Genomic DNA, 21198 nt, shown 5'->3' on the forward strand with positions numbered 1-21198 from the left:
ACACTTCTAGGCACATCTAAAACTAATCTCCCTCCAGGGCCTATAGCCTAGAGCAAGAAACATTTTAATATTTGTGTTAATATGTCAAATTAGCGTTTGCTAATATGTCAAAAAAGCCTTTGCCCTATGGCACTCTGATTAGTCTTGATAATATTGAGTCCTATAGGCCTACAGATCAAAACATGAACCATCCCCAGATATGAAAGCAGAAAACAGTTTCACAAAAACAATTAGTGCTAGGATTTGCTTTTTATGCACTCACTTTCTTTCTGTCTCTTGTGGCTGTTGAAGGAGACCAGCCTATTCACTCCTTTAGAGCCATAGATATGTAAAACTGAGTGGGCTCCATAGAACTGTAAGGATAATTAATGCCAGTAGCAACCATGTCGGCTCTTCGTTCTGAGAATGTGATAATTAGGGCCAGTTTAAGCAGATCAATGAAGGGCTTGGGAACTGCCTTAACTGGTGTGTGTCTGTGTCTCTTTGTATTTAACAAGCTGCCTTTAGTGGGCCAGACAATGTGTACGTGTGCCCACACTTCCACAAACGGTTGACTTCTCTGATAATTGGCTCTCCCTATTTTTATGTTTCCAATAGTCTCTCACTCTGACTCACACATCTGCGTACACAGACCCCTGACACACGCACACACACACACGCACAAACACACACACGCATGCACGCACGCACTCACTCACTTACTCACAAACACATCCACATGCACACACTCTCACACACACAGACACACACACACACACACACACAAACACACACACACACACACTCACTCTCTCTCTCTCTCTCTCTCTCTCTCTCTCTCTCTCTCTCTCTCTCTCTCTCTCTCTCTCTCTCTCTCTCTCTCTCTCTCTCTCTCTCTCTCTCTCTCTCTCTCTCTCTCTCTCAAACACACACACAGAAGGACACACACACACAGAATGATCAAAACCGCCTCTCTCGACACTAATTCACTCACCTTGGGGTGAAGCTTCACAGCAGATGCAGACATAGAGATACAAAGCAACCTGATTACTATCAAGGTAAGCCTGATTTTCTGCTAAAACAAAATGATCAAAATGAATTAAAATAATTGCATTGAGCGGACACATACATGATACATACGTATAATTGATTTAATCTAGCATCTTGAGTGATTCATTAGCCATGCTCAGTGTCAGTTTATTACAGTAAATTCCCTGTAATAAACTGACATTTTTGACCATTGTACAAGGTGCAGGTATTCCTTCTTTAAGTGCAATGAAAAGCAAACACTGTAGAAAAGCCTTGCTGTAAATTCTCTGAAAATAACTTTAATCAAAAGTGTGCTATATAATAATTAATAATTCATAAATAAAATAATTAACATTTTTTCTATTAATGCACTGTATCTGTCTATGTGTTGTTCATTTATTTTGAAATAAATAACTATATCTCTATCTCTTTATCTAATTTCAATGATTCTTCCACTTAGTCCAGCCAATCTTATTTGTAGTCATGCGACCGTCCAATTACTTTGCGCTGGAGGCGGGTATGGAGCAGGCGGTCCCCTGGGGTTGCGACCTCTTCACTTTTGTGACATCTGCCGCCGGTCACATGATGAGGACCCTACAGAAACCCCGCAAAAACCGTCCCTCCAAGCGACAGGTCAACCACCGGCGCTTCCTGCACAACATGATACAGAGGTCAGTATCAGGAGGGTGAATCTGTATGTGTGTGATTATTATTGTCTCCTCTCTATTGTTGACTTAAAAAAACAACACAACAACATGGCATTTCCAACAACTGATCTCACTATCTCTCCCAACAGGAAGTTCTCCAACATCGAGGCTGCAAACCAGCGACTAGCGTCTGCTCTACTTTGTACCAAGGAGGAAAACACATCTCCCTCCTCCCCGGGCCAGAAGCCTGTGACACCAGAACCATCCGTAAAACCCACCACTGGTGATGGTCTTGCTGAAACAGCCAATGACCCCATGACAAACACATCAAAAGACATTGAGCAGGCTTCAAAGTTGGGTTCTGACTCGGCCTATGGCTCCATTGAAATGGAGATCAGTAAACAGAGGCAGCCAGAGTCTAGACATTTTTTGGTAAGCCTTCCCAAATCGCAGGCCAGCACCGGCCCATGGAGAGGGAAGAGCCAGGGGCACGGAGCCCCAAATCCGGCACTCCAAAATATGATCGGAAACGAGAACCAAGCTAAATCAACTTCCTTCTTGAACTCTCCTGAACACACAGAGTTCAACCATCAACCTGGAGTCTCGCAGACCGCCTGTGACAGATATGAAAAGACAACCCAAAGAAACAGAATTCATCGCTCAGAAGTCAATATCTGTACTGCGAGGCTCAATGAAACTGACGACAACAACAACAACAACCAAGACCGACATTTCAAATCTGCCTCAGACTCAGATGTCATCTTTCATCTGGACGAGGACCTTGACCTGTCCCTCTCGCCGCCCTTCTCTCCGGATCTTTCCCCGCTCTCCCTCGACTCTTGTGACTTCTCCGTACAGTCCATGCTGGACATGTCCACCTGCTTCCAGAAGAACCACAAGGAGGACACCGTGGAGAACCAGTGGACAGACATGATGGAGGTCTTGCAGACAGAGGTCATATGTAGGGACGACCTAGAAGACTGCATGAACATGGAGGAGTTTTTTGAAAATGTGTGCATCTGTCAAGAGAGTTCCTCGGAACTGGAAGGCGATGTGTGCTGTGATGACATCACCACGTCATCTATGAATCATGAGCGAGGAACTTGCATGGGGCATGAGATCTTCCAGATCCAGAGCAATGATAATTGTGGATCCGAGGCAGAGCATTTGAAATGTATTGAAGGTAAATACGGGTATGGAGGTTCTGATGCTTTTCAGAGTGACCTTGGATTGCCTTTCAAAAATTTGACCAGTGATCAGAGAACCTCCCAAAATCTTCCAGCCAGCAGAAGTGAGATAGTCTTTAATGAAACAGCCTCAGACCAAGACAAAGACAACCAATCAAATTCAATCTTTAGCATTTACCTTTGCAACAACTCAACACTCAACACATACTCCTGTGCACAACAGGAGAGTTCCTGTGCATTTGAAGCGTGTAATAACAAAACAGGCACACACTTTGAAGGTGTGGCTCAGTCCTTCTCTGCTCTTACTGAAACCCAGTACCATCCCATAATCACCCCTCCATTTGAGAACGACTGGCTGTTCACAGAGATTGTGTAGCAGAGGATGAGTGAGAAAAACGAGTTTCTTATCTCAAAACCATTCCTCAAGGAGCATCGGGATTTCAGTTTTCGACTGATTAACTTGCATACACAATACATGTTGTCCTATTTTATTAATTTAATGATATTACCAGGTAAAATGTGCTACTATTTATTTGTGAATCTATTTATTTTATTTCTTTAATAATTAACTTAATGTGCATTCTGTGAAATGTTTATTTAACGGTAATTGCAGCAAGTAAAAAAAATATATAAATATAATAAATTATCAGCTGGGTGATTTGTGTATGACAGTGTATGTATGCACCTGAAAGAAAGAAAAAGCACTGTTCAACAGTGCTGAAAACCAACCCCATGTAATATACTGACCCCATTCTTATGGTTCATAATGTAAGCATCTTAAAACACAAAAGCAGCAGTTAATTTGAGCGCTAGTGTCAAATCCCACTAGAACGAGGCCGCATTAAGACGGATTGGACTGTTGCAATACTTTCTGTGAATAGAAAGGTTGGATGGATGCTATTTTTAAATATGTAGATAAATATTGCCAATATAAATGCACCATGCTTGACATTATTATCATTGAGTGTCATATGTTGTTGTTTACGAGCAATCATATTCCTTACCTAATTCACTCAGTTTGCTTGATTGTTTGTATGGTCATTGTATAGTAATGTTATGGGGATGATATTCCTATTACGGCCTAACACAAGAAATAGAACATGGCTTGAATGATCTTAAAATATGGGTGTAATAATTACATGTTGAACTTGAGGATTGAACTTCCAATGTAAATTAACACCGGGGCAAACCTTTGCAATGACATTAATCACCATTGCACTGTAGACTTATCACGAAACACAATAATGAACAAGATCAGGAAAACCCTTATAACCAAAGACTACAATTAGCTATTTAGCAATACATACCAGATAATGAATTAAGATTTAAAAACACTGATTCATGTAATTCCTTGTTTGATAAAAAACAACAACACAACACCTGTGGTCTAAGCTACACATCCTTTTCCACTTTATTCTCAATTGAAATAAAGGTGCAAACATCAGCCAACATCGGTATGTGGACGTAAAAATGTGTAGTACTACAAATGTGAGCCGTCCAATGTCTTTGTGTTTCTGTATCTGAGCCTCCTGCATACTTAAAGCTGTGTCAAACAGGCAAACAGGTGCTATGTACATTCCTAACAAAAATGCAAATAAAGACCTTTATGTCCTGGAAAATAAATACAACATACGTGAAAAGTGCTCAGATATCTTCAAGGCCAGGGTTTAAAAAGACAATGTCTATTTTAGAACTGTAAAAATAACAAGATTAATAGTCAGGTCCGGTCTAAGTTAACGCCATACGCATCGATAATTATGTAAGTAGTTTAAATTTAAAAAAAGGAAATAATTAGGACTTAAAAGCCTGCTTGCCCTTTACTTCAGGAGTCTTTTTAGACACAATACCGATGCCAGTGTAATACAAGTGCCATATTAATTACACTCTGTAATTCCGTTTTCCAATTTTCTTAACAGATTTTTGGGTGAAAGGCTTAGGAAAGAAAATCACCAGGTTGTTCTCTGAATGCTAGCCCTCTGTCGTCTACATTGATCTAGATCTACAATGATATTACCCTAAATATAACAAATCAAAGTCCCTTTTACCATCCATACGCCCACCATTTGGTTAAACAAAAAGCTCTCGTTTTTATAGAATAGAATACAGTTTATCAACATAAATGAATCATACATTTACAAGATGGCTGATTAAAACAAACATGATGCATTAGCTTAAAAATGACCCCATCAATCTTTAAAAGAAGCAGAAAAGCATTATTCCTTTGAGTAAAAAGTTACATTTATACAGTTCTCAACAGGCTAGAGTTAAGGTTGTTTTTGCAATGGTACACAACATGTAAAAGTCAACTTTTTTTTGTTTGTTCTGTAAGCAAAAATACATACAGCAAATAAACCAAAGAGTATGCCCAATATGTTGAACAGCACTAAACACCTGATTACCAAATAGCCATTCACCAGCGGATCAGCTAATAACCTGTTATGCCATCCGGAACCGTCACAAGACACTGACAGGCTGAAGAGACCGCATCGAGGGGAGGGCCCAGCCCAAACACCAGCACCAGCCACAACCACCGGGAGCCACCATGATATGCAGACCATAATAAACACTGACGGAACGCAACCAGCAATCGATAACTTAAGTTCATATTCAGAGCAACAAAAAAATATACAAATTCCAATTCCTGTAAGAAGTATTATATTAAGACTTAAGTTAAGCAGATGACTCATACACGCTACTTTAATCACTAACTACATACTATTTCTACGCTATTATTTGCAGCAACCGGAATACAGGAGGTGCGTTTTAGCATGGCTGCCTGCAGGTTGTTTCTTTTCTGCATGGATGGTATCGTTTTTATTTTGTATTTATATCATTATGACAATACGGTATGAAAAACATCATTTGGACTGGTCGAGTGAGTAACAACGTGAGGTAACTTTGATGCTTATCCAGTGCCAGCGGAGACCCTGATGTTTCTGAGAGGTGTTGCTGGCTTTGCGCCAGATGCACATACGGTGTGGAATCCCCCTCTGAGTTACCCTGCCTCACTGTCGTCACCCTCCACTGTCCACTCTCATCGGCTCTCTCCACCTCTCGTAGTTCTTTGCACTAGGTTTTATCATTTCAAGTTCAAATCACAATTTAGAAAACATGGTAAAAAGTTATTTCACAAACAAGCACTCTGAGCCTCGACACACACACCTTTCGTTCTGACTGAGTCGGCAAGGTCTAATTGACACATTGACCTTTGACCTTTTCACGTGGCATGCTTGCTATTCTCTAACATGTAAGATTGTTTAAACCCCTGGGAGGGTCAGTCACTCTCCTGTTCTGCACCAGCGGCTCCTCCACAACAAGGCGGTGCGACGAGGAGCTGCGTTAACATGGCTTAATACCGAGATAGCGGACACGAGCGATGGTAGCCGTTAGCATTCGCTGCTCATTCAAGCTTTGCGCGGGATCAGCTGATATGATATGATCTAGCTAGGCCTGAGGGGCTGAGCCCGGGGAGGAAGGAAGGACGGGAGTTTAGTTTTTCTCGACGAATGACACATCCTTGCGATTGACATGCTTTTGCGTCCGTTTGAACGCTTGAGTAAATGCGTAACCACTGCTTTTCATCTCTGAGCCTTTTCGAATCGATGTCTGCGTATTTTATCACAGGCGACATTATCAAGAACCTTGAACAGTCTTATGTGTTGATGTCTAGGTGTGTGTGTGTGTGTGTGTGTGTTGATATCTGCTCGTGTATGCACCATGTTTTGGGGATATGTCTTTTTCATCGACGGTCTATAAATATGGATGTAGTGTGTTTCTGTGGCATACCCCCCACCCAACGCCTCTGAGTAGCAGAGGACCAATACATGCATGTTTATGTATGTCTGTGTGTTTGTGTGTGTGTGTGTGTGTGTGTCTGCGTGTGTGTATGTGTCCTCCATGTATCTGTGTGTGTGTGTGTGTGTGTGTGTGTCACTCGGCGTTGTTGGCAGTGTTGTTGAGGGTGTAAGGGGGCAGGGCCTCCAGGCTGTGGGGGTCCGACGAGGACGGGGTGGGGGTGCCCGGGAGCCCGGAGGAGGGGGTGGGCGAGGCGGGGGGCTCCTCAGAGTCCGAGTTCTCCAGGGAGAAGTCGTCCACCAGGGCTCTGCGGCCGCGCAGGGCCAGGGGCAGGGGGGCGCGCCTGTGGAGAGAGGAGAGCGGAGGAGGGGGTCAGGGGAGACCATTAACACATTAACATGAGCCATGAGTGCTTTTTGGAAATTTATTTTTGCAATAATATTGTCGGTGATTGTTGTCTTTGCGATAAATGATGAAGTCATTATAGCGAGAAAGACAGTGTGGACCATGAAATTCTGGTGAAGAAAGGATAAGCGGAGGACAAAACACATAATAATAATAATAATACAAACAAATAAAGAGACAAAACAACAAAGAAACTGAAACGGACTCACAAACACATCCACACCAACACGCGTGTGCTACACAGACGAATGGACCTACTTTTCTGGTCTCCATTCAGGGAGGCTGGGTGGTGGTGGTGATGACAGAGATGAACAATGTTAGATGGATACAAGTCATGCGACACAAACACAACAAAAAACAAACAAACAAAATCATAGACCGTTATTGGGGGACAAATTAAAATTCATGGAATGAATCTTGTTTGAACTCTGTGTGTTTCTCTCCAGCGTTGGATCTGCCTCTGTCTCTCTCTCCCTCTCTCTCCTGTGTGGTTTCTCTCTGCAACTTTCTCTCTCTCTCTCTCTCTCTCTCTCTCTCTCTCTCTCTCTCTCCTGTGTGGTGTCTCTCTCTCTCTCTCCTGTGTGGTCTCTCTCTCTCTCTCTCTCTCTCTCTCTCTCTCTCTCTCTCTCTCTCTCTCTCTCTCTCTCTCTCTCTCTCTCTCTCTCTCTCTCTCTCTCTCTCTCTCTCTCTCTCTCTCTCTCTCTCTCTGTGTGATCCCCTCTCTCTCTCCAGCAGTAGATATGTCTCTGGAGCCCCGCGGCCCACCGGACAGGAGCAGCCCCAGGCCGGGTTACCTGAGCTGGCTGCGCAGCGCGGTGATCTCCCGCGCCATGCTCTGGCCGCCATCCGACATCTCCTCCAGCTCCCTCTGCAGCTTCCTCCGCAGGGCGTTGGAGCGCGAGTTCTCCTCCTCCACCTCCTCCAGCTGCCTCTTCAGCTGCCTCAGGCGACCCATGGATTTGTCCAACTGGAAAGGAGGAGCAGGAGGGGGAGAAAAGGAGGGGGAGAGGGAGGAGGAGAGAGCAGAGAGGGGTAGGCAAGGGAGAGGGGAAATACAGGAGCAAGGGAGAAGGAGAGGGAGAATTGTTAGGAGGTGAACAGAGCAGGAGAAGGGTAGCGTAGGGCATGTGATTAACCTCAATCAGGAGGATTGATGGTGTTGAGGGGGGAGATTAAATCCATCAGATTAGGACGTAGGATGTTTTTAAAGGGGGTCTGTGTGTCGCATTTCGCAGACAGATTATTTTGAGCCCCCCAACCTTTGTTCTATCCTTTCTCACACACAGACGCCAGGGCTGGATTAGGCTTATCTTGGATTGAGACTGATTCCTCTCCCCTTTAAGGCTCCTGTTCTACATGCTTTTTTGAAACGGTTCAGTGAGAGCTGTGAGCTTTGCCCTGGTCACTCTCTCACATTGTGGTTCATATATCTGTTAATAGGCGGTGGAGAACGTTTGGGTCTGACTGCAGATGTTTCTGTAGCCTGTATGCCTGCATGACATCCATCAGAAGGTTTCCTCACCTGCTCCCGGTACTGGTCTGCATGCCTCCTCTCGTCCTCAGACTGCATCATCACCTCCTTCAGCTTCTTCTCTGTTTTCCGCACCAGTTTGTTGGCTATGGCTCGTTCTCTGGGAGAACACGGGGTTTGGGTTACATAGCGGATTACACAAACTAATGAATAGGGGTTTGAAATTCTGGTATGTGCGCGTGTGTGTGTGGGTGACTTTGTGTGTGTGTGTGTGTGTATGAGAGTGTGTATGTATTTTTGTGTATGCATACATTTCTTGGATCGTGGTTGTGTGTGTATACAAATGTTTTCAGATGTTTGTGCATGTGTGCATGGGAGTGCATATATACAAGTGTTATATACACACAAGGATGTTTGTGCATGTATGTTTTAGCATACATACATTTGTTTGTGTGTGTTTGTGCATTCGCTTGTGCGTATATGCTTGCGTGCGTGTGTGCCTACGTGTATGTGTGTGTGTGTGTGTACGTGCATGCATGTCTGTGTGTGCGTGTGTGTGCATGCATGTGCGCGTGTATGTCTACGTGCGTGTGTGCGTTTGTGTGTCTGTGTGTGTGCGTGTACCTGCGTGCATGTGTGTGCGTGTGTGTGTGTGTGTGTGCGGCCCCCTCACTGTCTCTCCTGCTCCAGCTGCTCCTCCATGGAGTCTATCTTGGCCTCCAGGGCCGCCACGCTCAGCTTGTGCTTCCCCCGGACCGCCCCCTCCATCTCCCCCAGCCGGGACTTCAGCTCCTTGTTGCCCCGCTCCAGCTGCTCCCGCCCGGCCTCCGCCTTCTGGGTCAGGGTCCTCTCCCCCTGCAGCTGCACCGTCAGCGTCTCCACCTGCACACACACACACACACACACACACACACACACACACACACACACACACACACACACACACACACACACACACACACACACACACACACACACACACACACACACACACACACACACACACACACACACACACACACACACAGCGCCCCAGACCACCATGAGCAACATGTGTTTGAGTGTGAGTTTAAGTGTCAGTGTGCGTCCCTTCCTTGAAGAGTGTGACTGGGTGTGTGTAGAGATTGTATCAATTCACAACTACTAGTGTGCGTGTGTGTACCTGTAGTGCGTTCTTGCGCTGTCTCTCGGCCAGCAGTTCAGTGTTGGTCTGCTCCTCCTCCAGCTCCTCCTCCAACTGGGTGATGCGTGACTCCAGCCTCCTCTTCTCCTCGCTCAGGAGAGACCTGGAGACACACACACACAGACACAGACACACACACACACACACACACACACACACACACACACACACACACACACACACACACACAGACACAGACACAGACACAGACACACACACACACACACACACACACACACACACACACACACACACACACACACACACACACACAGACACAGACACAGACACAGACACACACACACACACACACACACACACACACACACACACACACACACACACAGTGTTAGTGGAGCTCACGTCCGTATACCAACATAAAGTGACCGTGAAGCGCATGTGGTGCATGGTATGTCTGTGGTGCAACGGTACTGACTTTCCAGAGCTGCTGTTGACCATCTCGTCCGCCAGCTCGTCTCTCTCCTGCTGGGCTTGTCTCTTCTGCCTGTCCGACACTGACAGCTCCTGCAGGCAGGAATACCAACAGATCACAGAGATGATAATGATATAATATTGTTATATATAATACACAATAGAGCAGGTGTTTCTCTCTATTTACCCATCCCTGTCACTCACATGTGCACCAAATATAACTAACACAATACTATCGCCAATAATTATACAGTAAAGTCATTTTATATATAATATGGATATGCATAATATATATATAAAATTATACATAATATGATTATAAAAAATGGTATGATAATAATATAATAATTATATTGTATTTTAATACAATTCGAACATAATATAGCATACTCAAAAAGTACATCAAAACCTATAGAAATAGACACAGACAGACACACAGACACACACAAAGTCAGACACAGACACACAAACAGACACATACAGACAGACACATAGAGACAGCCAGACAGACACACGCACAGACACACACACAGCCAGACAGACACACGCACAGACACATACACAGACAGACACACACACACACACACAGAGAGACACACACACAGACAGACAGACAGACACACAGACAGACAGACAGACAGACACAGACAGACACACACAAAGCCAGACACACACACAGACACACACACAGACAGACACACAGACAGACAGACAGACACACAGGCAGACACAGACACAGACAGAGAGGCAGACACACAGACACACAGGCAGACGGACAGCCTCGGACCTCGGTGAGCTGCAGCAGCTCAGCCTCCAGGGTCTGCAGGCGCTTCTCGCTGTCCTTGGAGTGGGCCAGCACCTCCTCGCGGGCCAGCTTGGTCTCGTCCAGCTCCCGCAGGATCTCCTTCATCTGGGACTGCAGCCGACGCAGCTGCTTCACCGCCTCCTCCCGGCCGCGCGTCCCCGCCTCCACCTGGGCCTCCGCCTCCTGCAGCTCCGCCTCCAGCGTCTTCTTCACCGCCATGGCCTGCGACCGCTGGCTCCGCTCCTCCTCCAGATGGACCTCCAGCTCCCGCAGCTGGGGAGGGTTGGGAGGAAGAGGTGGTGGTTAGGGGGTGGGAGTTGGTGTGTGTGTGTGTGTGTGTGTGTGTGTGTGTGTGTGTGTGTGTGTGTGTGTGTGTGTGTGTGTGTGTGTGTGTGTGTGTGTGTGTGTGTGTGTGTGTGTGTGTGTGTGTGTGTCTATGTGTGTGTGTGTGTGTGTGTGTGTGTGTGTGTGTGTGTGTGTGTGTGTGTGTGTGTGTGTGTGTGTGATTGGAGTAATCATGGGGGACTTTAAATGTTTCTAAGCAATCCAACTGACAGTCATTGTGGTGATCCTTATTGCCTTAACATCCTTATTAATTGATTACAAAACTGGACATCATGAAAAGTTTCGGCTTTTCAATACTACTCAAAGACAATAAAACAAGTGTATTGTATTATTATACCATTTAAATAATAGGATTATTATGATTAGTAGCATCACTATGGATATTATTTGTTTGAGATAGCAATGGCGACTTTCTGATCAGAACAACAGCATGCGTCCCCCCCGTCCCCTCTCCTCCGTCTCCCCTCCCCTCTCACCTGTTTGCTGAGGGTGCGGCGCTTCTCCTCGCCCTTCTCCTCGTTGGTGCTGATCTCTCTCTCGAACTGGGCCTTCAGGGCCTGCAGGGTGACCTCCAGCCGGAGGCGGGAGTTCTCGGCCTCCGACAGCTCCTCCTCCAGCTCCTGGGTCTGCCCCCGCAGGCTCTGAGCCTCCGTCTCCAGGGCCCGCCGCGAGCGCTCCAGCTCGTGAACCTGGACACAGTCAACACAACTTTAATCGTACAGACCCTCGAACACAGTTTCAGCTTCAGTGGGCTTCAAGGGCCACTTCTTCTCAGCCCTCTAAAGGGCAAGGAATAAACTTTGATATATAACAAGGAAGAAAGCTTGAGAAGGAACACAGAAGAGAGAGACAGAGACAGAGACAGAGAGAGAGAGAGAGAGAGAGAGAGAGAGAGAGAGAGAGAGAGAGAGAGAGAGAGAGAGAGAGAGAGAGAGAGAGAGAGAGAGAGAGAGAGAGAGAGAGAGAGAGAAATATGACTTATTACGTTTTTGCCAACGTCGTCTTGCTGGTTGACCAGCTGTTCCATCTCCTGACGCAGCTGCTTATTGGACCTCTCCAGCTCCTCCCTCTGATCCGTGGCCTCCTACACACAAAGAAATCAAGATCCACAATCATATATATTGTTTTTCCATTTAAAGAAAATCCCAACTTAAAACCAAAACGTAATATTGAATACTACAAATGTTTTGGCCAACAGGTGATAGTGAGCGCTGCGTTGCCGTGGGTTACCTGCAGGGCCCGGACCAGCGACAGGGAGCGGGTCTCCTTTTCCCGGTTGTCGGCCTCAGCCCGGTCCTTCTCCTCCGCCAGACGGGCACTCACGGCCTTCTCCTCCGCCAGTAACTGCAGGGATCACAGGGCAAAGGTCGGGGGTCATAGGACATATGAAGACTTTGTTTAGATATAATATCCTCATAGCCCATCATTAATGTTTAATCATGGGGGAGGATAGCGGAGGGGGGGGGGTCGACCTGACTCTGAGCTGGGTTTGATTAAGCATCCTATAGAAGGTGTCTACCCTCTACCTGCTCCCTAATTAAATGGATTTGGAAGCCCTCAGTTGGCGCATCAAACCGATGTCTCCTAAAGCCTCGGGCCTCCGAACTGATCTACTCTCCCTGCTCACCTGGTCAAACTTCTTCTGCCTCTTCTCCAGGGCGGAGCAGTTCTGCCTCTCCTTCTGCAGGGCCAGCGTCATGTCCTCGATCTCCTCCCTGAGACGCTCCCTCTGCCTCTCCACGCGCTCCTTCTCCTCCTCCTTCTGCCGCTCCCGCTGCACCGCGCCGTCCAGCTCCCGCTGCAGCTTCCTGCGCGCCTCCTCCGCCGACTCCGCCGCCGAGTTCACCTCCTCCGACTGCTTGCGGAGCTCGCCCAGCTGTCAGTCGGGGAAGCGTTGTTCGGTTGTGACCCTCGCTCGAATGTATGAGTGGTTTATAAATGTCCCTCGCCCCGGGGGGCTGGTTCAAGAAGCAGGTTTGAATGCCTTAGAACGTAAACAGAACTCAATGGTGGAGCGAGTGCCTCCCTGCACTGTCTGGACTTTTGGTTTCAGAACAGCTGAATTCCCAAGGCCTCGTTGCCATTTCTGGGTTGTCTTTTTGACTACTTGAAGCCTTTCCAGCCTGCGCCAGACCATGATTTATCCACTTCAATTTTTTTTTGCTAGCTCTGCTATTGCAGAGCTAGTTCGCTCTGCTATCACTGAGCTAACTCGCTCTGCTATCACAGAGCTAGCTCGCTCTGTACCGGGCTCGCGCCAGCTCATCTTCACAGATCAGTCGCCATGGTACCCCTTCTAGCCTTAAAGACCAGCAGGGGCCCACGCACAAACAGCCCACCTCATCTCAGCAATGTGGGGTGCATTAGTTAAATTGTCGTTAAAGTTAATTAATGTACTGTCTATTGAATTGACCGTTTTTGTGTTTTTAAGTTTCTCATGGTTACGGTCCAAAAATCCTATTAGATGGAGAATTTTAATAACTGAACAGGGAGGATATCGAACGAATGATTGGCGAAAACTATAAAATTGAGAGTTGAGCCACCTTGCATTCGTGGACATGGGACTACTTATACCAAACATTTCGCGTGGGCCAACAGCGACCTCTGTTTCTTAGAGTGCGTGAGGACGTCCATGGGCCTACCTGCTGGGCGTGGGTCTGGACCTGGCGCCCGTTCTCCTTGGCCCGCTCCTCCTCCTCCTCCAGTCGCTCCATCATGCCCAGCTTCTCGTCCTCCAGCGCCCGCACCCTGGAGCCCAGGCCCAGCTTCTGACGCGTCTCCTCCTGCAGCGTTTCCTGACAGACACACTCCAGAGTCACCGCCCAGCTCTCATGGCCTCTAAGCTTGTGGGCATGGCAAGAGGATTGTGTGTGTATGTGTGTGTGCCACTGTCTGTGTGTGTGTGTGTGTGTGTGTGTGTGTGTGTGTGTGTGTGTGTGTGTGTGTGTGTGTGTGTGTGTGTGTGTGTGTGTGTGTGTGTGTGTGTGTGTGTGTGTGTGTGTGTGTGTGTGAATAGCCCCATCATTACCTGTGCATCACGCAGCTGGCTCTCGAGGCTGCTGACCTCCCTGGTGAGACGGAGGGACTTGGAGTCGGTGGAGGACAGATTGACCGAGATGTTCTCAATCTCACTCTAGAAGAAGTCACGGAAGGGGGGAGCCTCATTAACATCAGCAACAAGGTGTACAGAGACACACATCAATGATAAACTATAAACAATAAGAAATATATGCACATTGTTCCCGACGTTCAGTTAGCATGACGTGTCTTGTTGTATATATTTTTTGTTAAGGGTTGAATATGAATGAGTTTTGGCCATAGACGTCTTCACGTCTTGGCCTGGGTGCCAGGCGCTGCATCCCCAGTGTGTACTGCTAAACCACAGCTACCTACTGTACCCCCTCACTGGTTCCCACCTGAAGCTTGAGGAGCCGCTCCTCCCGCTCCTCCCTCTCGCGGTCGGCCTGCCCCAGGCGGACGGTCAGCTCCTGCAGTTGGCCCTCGGCCCGCTTGCGGCCCCGGTCGCTCTCCATGCGGCCCCCCTGCAGGCTCTTGAGCTCCGAGGTCAGGTTGAGCCGCTCCTCCTCCAGCATGATCTTGGCCTTCTCCAGGGACTGGCGCGCCTGAGGGGTGGGGAACGGGGGGTTAGTGACGCTTCCGCTGTCGGAAGGAGAATGCTCAAAATAAGTACGCTAGAGAACAGCAAGTGCCTGGCTTCAAGCAGTGCAAGTATTAAAAAGGTGTTCAATCATTTTTATGCATATTCTAGAATTTTTATAAATTCTGTTATTTCTCTTTTTTTCGATATTCTTTTGAATCATCAGGATAATACCCACAGGTATTATTCGTCATCCGCACAGACACACACACACACACACACACACACACACACACACACACACACACACACACACACACACACACACACACACACACACACACACACACACACACACTGTCCTCCCCCCTCACCCTCTTGCTGTTGTCCAGCTGCTCCTGCAGGTTGTCGATGGTGGAGCTGTGCTTGATGCGGAGCTCCGACAGCTGCACCTCGTGGCGCCTTGTCTCCTCCTCCACGCAACGCTGGAGGTCGCTGAGCTCCGCCTCCCTCCGAGACCTGGGGGAGGGGCCGGGCCATGGGGCCGGTGGGTCAGGTATGAGTTGCATCACCCGCTGATCTCTCCCACACTATCACACCCCCTCTTCTGAAGTGTTACTAAATGGTTCTTCCCCAGCCTCTCAGGAGTTACATTGGGGCCCAGTAGTGGGTTCAGGCCTCTGTGCTTGGAGCTCCACACTATATATGTTATATGTCGCTGGTCTTGGACAACAACCTGTGTTTTCTTTAATTGGTACCTTCACAATATGAATACACCTTTACTTGATCTAAATAGATAATGTTTATCATAGATAAACATGTTTTTCGGGGCCCTATTTTGGCTGGTGATAGCTAGTCACTCTGACACATGGTGGTAACATAGGGGCCCACTAATTCTGAAATTCAAGTATATTATTGACAATATATCAGCCATAATATTAGCCAGTCAAAGTAGCATCGTATGAGCATGATATTTGAATTGTAATATATTGTTAAAAAGAAAACTCATGCAAACTTATCACAAAGTTTCTGGAATTTGTAGTGGGTATTTTGTAGATATGATTAGAAATAGTTAGAAATAGTGGAGCCATCACTCAGCTACTAGTGAGTGAAAGTCATTGAGAGAATCTCTGTTTTAATTAACTGTCTCTGCCTCTGGCATCAATTTAGATTCTAGAGCGCTGCCGGCTCCTTTCCGACCGATCACGGTCTCTCTTCCATGATTTCTTGGGGGAATCCATTGAGAAGGGTTGCCTTCACGCATCTGTCAATCACAGGTGGGTGAAGGCAACACTTCTCCATGTTGGAGAAACTCAGGAATTGTACCTACACTAAATATAGACACATCTACAGAAACCATAGTGTCTGTAGTGGATAGTACCTGAGCTCCTGCTGGGTGGCGGTGGTGTCCAGGGTGTCCTCCAGTTCCGTCTTCAGGGCCTCCAGCTCCTCCCCCAGGTCCCTCCTCTGCTTCTCCGCCCGCTCCCTCATCCCCCGCTCGTTCTCCACCTCCTCCTTCAGCTCCGACACCTGAGACATGGCCTCCCGCAGGGCCCTCTGCGCCTCGGCACGGCGGGCCCCCTCCTCCTCCAGCCTGGGGAGGGAGAGAGAGAGAGAGGGAGAGAGAGAGAGAGAGGGAGCGGGGGAGAGAGAGAGAGAGAGAGGGAGCGGGGGAGAGAGAGAGAGAGAGAGGGAGAGAGGGGGGAGAGAGAGGGAGACAGAGAGAGAGAGAGAGAGGGAGAGAGGGGGGAGAGAGAGGGAGACAGAGAGAGAGAGAGAGAGAGAGAGAGAGAGAGAGAGAGAGAGCGAGAGAGAGAGAGAGACAGAGAGACAGAGAGACAGAGAGACAGAGAGACAGAGAGAGAGAGAGAGAGAGAGAGAGAGAGAGAGAGAGAGAGAGAGGGGAGTACAGGGATAGAGGGGGCCAGAGAGCGAGAGAGAGACAGATACAGAAATAGAGTGAGTCATACAGAGAAAGTGGCAGAGAGAAACCACACAGGAGAAAATGGTTTGACCTTTGTTAGTCATTTCGGTTTAGTTGCACGACATACACATGTTATTGCATTACTTGATTATAGTTAAACCGTCCATCGCACATTCCCTGAAGGATGCACAAATCCTATATTTATCTCCTACTTATCTCAGTGAAATCCATGGCCATTAACAATCATTTGACGTGTCATGGATCATTTGTCGTATCCCAGGCTCCTGTGAACCAGTGTGTGTCCCACCTGCCCTGCAGAGAGGTGATCTCCTTCTCCTTCTGGGCCAGGCTGCCCCTCAGCTCTGACGACAGCATGCCAATGTCCGAGAGCTGCTCCTGGGCCTCGGCCGACTCGGTCTCCATCCTCCTCTTCCATTTCTCCTGCTCCAGGCGGCCCTGCTCCTCACGCTTCAGGCGCTCTGAACCCGAGAGAGAAAAACAGAAGAAGCAGACGTCAGTCCGCAATGAGGGCACTGCTGAAAGCCTTCGACAGGCCAGCAGACGACATGGAGGCAACTCGGCGTTAGCCAGCATGGCACTCAGCTGGGCGGTCCGCTGATTATGTATAATCCTTAACGAGTCAACGTTCTACCACTCCGTGAGAGAGTTTAGCTGGTCTGAGCCAGACGATAGAGTGAGGGGTACCTTCTAGGTCGGCGATCACAGCCTCCTGTTTGTTCTTCAGCTTGTTCAGGCTCTTGGTCTTCTCCTCCTCTTCAGTCAGCTGCTCACTCACCTCGCTCAGACGCTCCTCCAACTGCTTCTTCTCCTGGAAAAACAAAGATGGAAGCGATGGTTTGAGGTGCTGAAACAATGAATGCGCTCTCTCTCTCTCTCTCTCTCTCTCTCTCTCTCTCTCGTACCTTGCTCAGTCGGTCTCTCTGCTCGGCCGTGCCCAGCAGATCGGTCTCCAGACTCTTTGCCTTGGTCTCCAGGGAGACCTTCTCCAGCAGGAGGCGCTGTCTGGACCCCTCCTCCTCCTCCAACTGCTCCTCTAGGTCCTAGGGGGAGACACAACGATGGGGGGGGGGGGGGGGGGGGGTGAATGTGGTGCACAGAAAGTGTGATGCTATCCTAAGCTTGATTAATTCAATACACATATCCACTGGCATCAGTCAGGCTCACCTTCAGCAATTAGTAAAAGGTTTGACGTGATCTCTTTATACACATAATATAAGTACAATAGTGTTAGATCTGATTGTTTGTTGAAGGGATCCCCTCATCCTCCGCACCTGCACATTCTGCTGCAGTTTCTTCTTTTCATTGGTCAGCTGCACGCCCCTCTCCTCCTCGTCCTCCAATCGGCTCTCCAGCTCACTCAGCACTTCCTCCAGCTCCTGCTTCCTACTGGCCAGCCGCGCCCTCATCTCCTCGGCCTCGGCGAACAGCTCCGCCTCCGCCAGCAGCTGGTCGGCCAGCACCGTCTTCTCGTCTTGCAGCTGAGGGCGTGAGGCGCACGTCAGTCAGATAAGCTTCCCGACTACAACTTCGGACAGGACTACAAATAAGCCACAACCCTTTAAGCTCTGCTGCCAGCAGTATATCAGACATCCTGCATCCCTAATCCCCAGCTGAGTCCAGGTTAAGCAACACGTATGCAAGAGCCCTACAAACTAATTAGTGCCAGAAAAGGAGGTAAAACAAGGCAACATAAACCGGGGCTTGGCTGTGTTACAGCTAAGTTGAGATGAGTGTCGTGAAGCCCACCTGTGTGTGCTTCCTGTCAAGCTCCACGTAGTCCAGCTCCACCCGCCCCAGATTGTCCTTAGCCTTCTGTAGCTCCGCCTCCCGGGACTGGATCTCCTCGTCCTGCCGCGTCACTTGTAGCAGAGGCTTAACCTGGAAAACAAACCGAGCCAGGGGTCAAAGGTCAGACTCCCACCTGCCACACCATTCCATTCATTTCCCTCTTGCTCTCTCTCTCTCTCTCTCTCTCTCTCTCTCTCTCTCTCTCTCTCTCTCTCTCTCTCTCAACCCCTATGGTTTGTGTTGTGCTCTGTGTGAGTGTGGCTCTATCCCTGCTAATGACCCCCACTGCTAATTGGACGGGCTAAACCAGTGGGCAGATGGTGCCAGCATGGGGTGCTACCTTGGTGAACAGTCTCCACCACTGCCAGTTGCGGAGCTTCAGGTAGGCCGCGCAGTTCCTCTGCATCACCCTCAGCGCGCTCAGCTGCTGCTGCTTCTTCAGGAAGGCCCTGGGGAGGGGGGGGACGCACACACACACACACAGCACAGCAGGGTCAGCACCACCAGGCCGGGCGAGGAGAGGAGTTGCTCAGCAGCTAGCTTGTTAGTTTGGGCTCAGCCGGGGGGGGGGGGGGGGGGGGTCGTACTTGCGGGCCAGGTATCCGCGGGCGGCGCTCTGGAAGCGGATGATGGTGTCGGTGATCTTCAGGTCGCGCTCCTCCTCCAGGTGGCCCAGCACGCCCGCCCGGAAGAACACCTTGCTCTGGCCCACGCGGAACAGGTTGAGGTCCAGCTCCAGGGCCCGGATCTGGGGGAGGAGGGAGGGGAGAGGGCCGGGTGGTTGTTATGCAGGGAGTGGGGTGGTGGTGGTGGCAGGTCTCTGTTGGTGAGCTGAGACTGTGTTAAGTGTGGCTGGTGGTGGGGACTTACCATGAGCTCTGACGCCTGCTTCCCATCCATGAAGGTGCGAGGGATGGCGTTGGGTGTAAGGATCTCATATCTGGAAGATAGGTAGAAAAATGTTGATTTAATTTAGTGTTTGAATATGAGAGAGACAGAGAGACAGAGAGACAGAGAGACAGAGAGACAGACAGACAGACAGACAGACAGACAGACAGACAGACAGACAGACAGACAGACAGACAGACAGACAGACAGACAGACAGACAGACAGACAGACAGACAGACAGACAGACAGAGAGAGAGAGAGAGAGAGAGAGAGAGAGAGAGAGAGAGAGAGAGAGAGAGAGAGACAGAGACAGAGACAGAGACAGAGACAGAGACAGAGACAGAGAGAGACAGGGAGAGAAATGTGGTTGTGGACCGGTGGAGAGACTTACCAAACATATTTACAGGTGATGGATGAGGAACTTGAGTGAGAGGTGTTATTGTGTGCGTGTTTGTGTGCATGTGTGTGTGTGTGTGTGTGTGTGTGTGTGTGTGTGTGTGTGTGTGTGTGTGTGTGTGTGTGTGTGTGTGTGTGTGTGTGTGCGCTCGTGTCTGTGTGTGTGTGTGTGTGTGTGGTTGAAAGAAAGAGACAGATGGTTGTGAAAGGAGTTGGGTTGCTTGAGTTGGCTGTCTAGTATAGCTTCTAACACAGGGGTAAAACAAGAACAGTCTTCACACACACACACACACACACACACACACACACACACACACACACACACACACACACACACACACACACACACACACACACACACACACACACACACACACACACACACACACACACACACACACACACACACAGCATCCCTACCTCTGTCTGAACTCCTGGAAGGGGATGCGGTTGGGGAAGCCCTGTCTGCAGATACGGATCCCCTCCAGAACCCCGTTACACCGCAGCTGGTCCAGGACCAGGTTGGGACTCAGCTTACCAGCCTGGAGGGGGGGACGGTGAAGAGGGATCAGGACCAGAACAACACATGGGTACAGGAGACAGAAAGAGGAAGGGCAATGTTTTGATGAAGGAATGGGGGGAAATAGTGTGTTTTGGGGGGAAGGGGTAAAAATAAGCAGTAAATAAGAGGAGTTGTGGGAAGAAAATTCGAAAGCAATGTGGATGTTATATGTGGTGTGGAGAGAACATGGTGGTGGAGGGCCGCGTGGATGCTCTGAGCGCGCACCTTCTTCTCGTGGTTTGGGATGATGCAGCGCAGGAAGTTGGGGTTGGTGTTCCTGAGCGTGGCCATCAGCTTGGTGAGCGACTCCTTGTACAGCTGGCCCACCGTGCGGAACATCCCCTTCTTGGTCTTCAGCCCGGCCGCCCCGAACGTCACGGGGCCGCTGCTCTCCCCGCTGGACACCTGATCCAGACCCACGATCCTCTCCACTGCACACACACACACACACACACACACACACACACACACACACACACACACACACACACACACACACACACACACACACACACACACACACACACACAGGCGCACACACACGCATAGGCACGCACACACACATAATATGTCTTATTACTAAGCCACCAAATGGTTAATAATCAGTGAAGATAAAGAAGGCCAGTTCTACACATGTGATTCAAGCTGTTGAGTTTGGACTGAAACCATTTTGGTTCTAAAGTCACTTCATAAGGAGGCGGCATCTTTACCCGATCTTTAAAGCCAAAATGGAGCCCAGTCT

The 21198-nt window shown here is 48.7% G+C and overlaps 1 protein-coding gene across 1 annotated transcript in view; it reads right to left on the reverse strand.

Annotated features, from left to right (window-relative positions):
* Positions 1 to 2434: 2434 nt before the first annotated feature.
* myh14 (myosin, heavy chain 14, non-muscle) overlaps positions 2435 to 21198 on the reverse strand; it is a 34722-nt gene continuing 15958 nt past the window's right edge. The window contains exons 18-44 of the mRNA XM_056602302.1: positions 20682 to 20887; positions 20315 to 20436; positions 19480 to 19549; positions 19197 to 19357; positions 18950 to 19058; positions 18568 to 18699; positions 18093 to 18299; positions 17724 to 17861; positions 17506 to 17629; positions 17108 to 17279; positions 16258 to 16470; positions 15251 to 15395; positions 14695 to 14901; positions 14307 to 14411; positions 13921 to 14073; positions 12906 to 13154; positions 12509 to 12622; positions 12264 to 12362; positions 11755 to 11967; positions 10916 to 11206; positions 10133 to 10221; positions 9676 to 9799; positions 9187 to 9395; positions 8565 to 8673; positions 7837 to 8009; positions 7301 to 7324; positions 2435 to 6980 (exon numbers count right to left, since the gene is read on the reverse strand). Of these exons, the coding sequence (XP_056458277.1) occupies positions 6773 to 6980; positions 7301 to 7324; positions 7837 to 8009; positions 8565 to 8673; positions 9187 to 9395; positions 9676 to 9799; positions 10133 to 10221; positions 10916 to 11206; positions 11755 to 11967; positions 12264 to 12362; positions 12509 to 12622; positions 12906 to 13154; positions 13921 to 14073; positions 14307 to 14411; positions 14695 to 14901; positions 15251 to 15395; positions 16258 to 16470; positions 17108 to 17279; positions 17506 to 17629; positions 17724 to 17861; positions 18093 to 18299; positions 18568 to 18699; positions 18950 to 19058; positions 19197 to 19357; positions 19480 to 19549; positions 20315 to 20436; positions 20682 to 20887 (4166 nt within the window). The 3' untranslated portion in view covers positions 2435 to 6772. The remainder of the gene's footprint in view (positions 6981 to 7300; positions 7325 to 7836; positions 8010 to 8564; positions 8674 to 9186; positions 9396 to 9675; positions 9800 to 10132; positions 10222 to 10915; positions 11207 to 11754; positions 11968 to 12263; positions 12363 to 12508; positions 12623 to 12905; positions 13155 to 13920; positions 14074 to 14306; positions 14412 to 14694; positions 14902 to 15250; positions 15396 to 16257; positions 16471 to 17107; positions 17280 to 17505; positions 17630 to 17723; positions 17862 to 18092; positions 18300 to 18567; positions 18700 to 18949; positions 19059 to 19196; positions 19358 to 19479; positions 19550 to 20314; positions 20437 to 20681; positions 20888 to 21198) is intronic.

The sequence above is a fragment of the Gadus chalcogrammus genome, chromosome 11 (assembly GCF_026213295.1).
Source record: "Gadus chalcogrammus isolate NIFS_2021 chromosome 11, NIFS_Gcha_1.0, whole genome shotgun sequence".
NCBI classification, from domain to species: Eukaryota; Metazoa; Chordata; class Actinopteri; order Gadiformes; family Gadidae; genus Gadus; species Gadus chalcogrammus.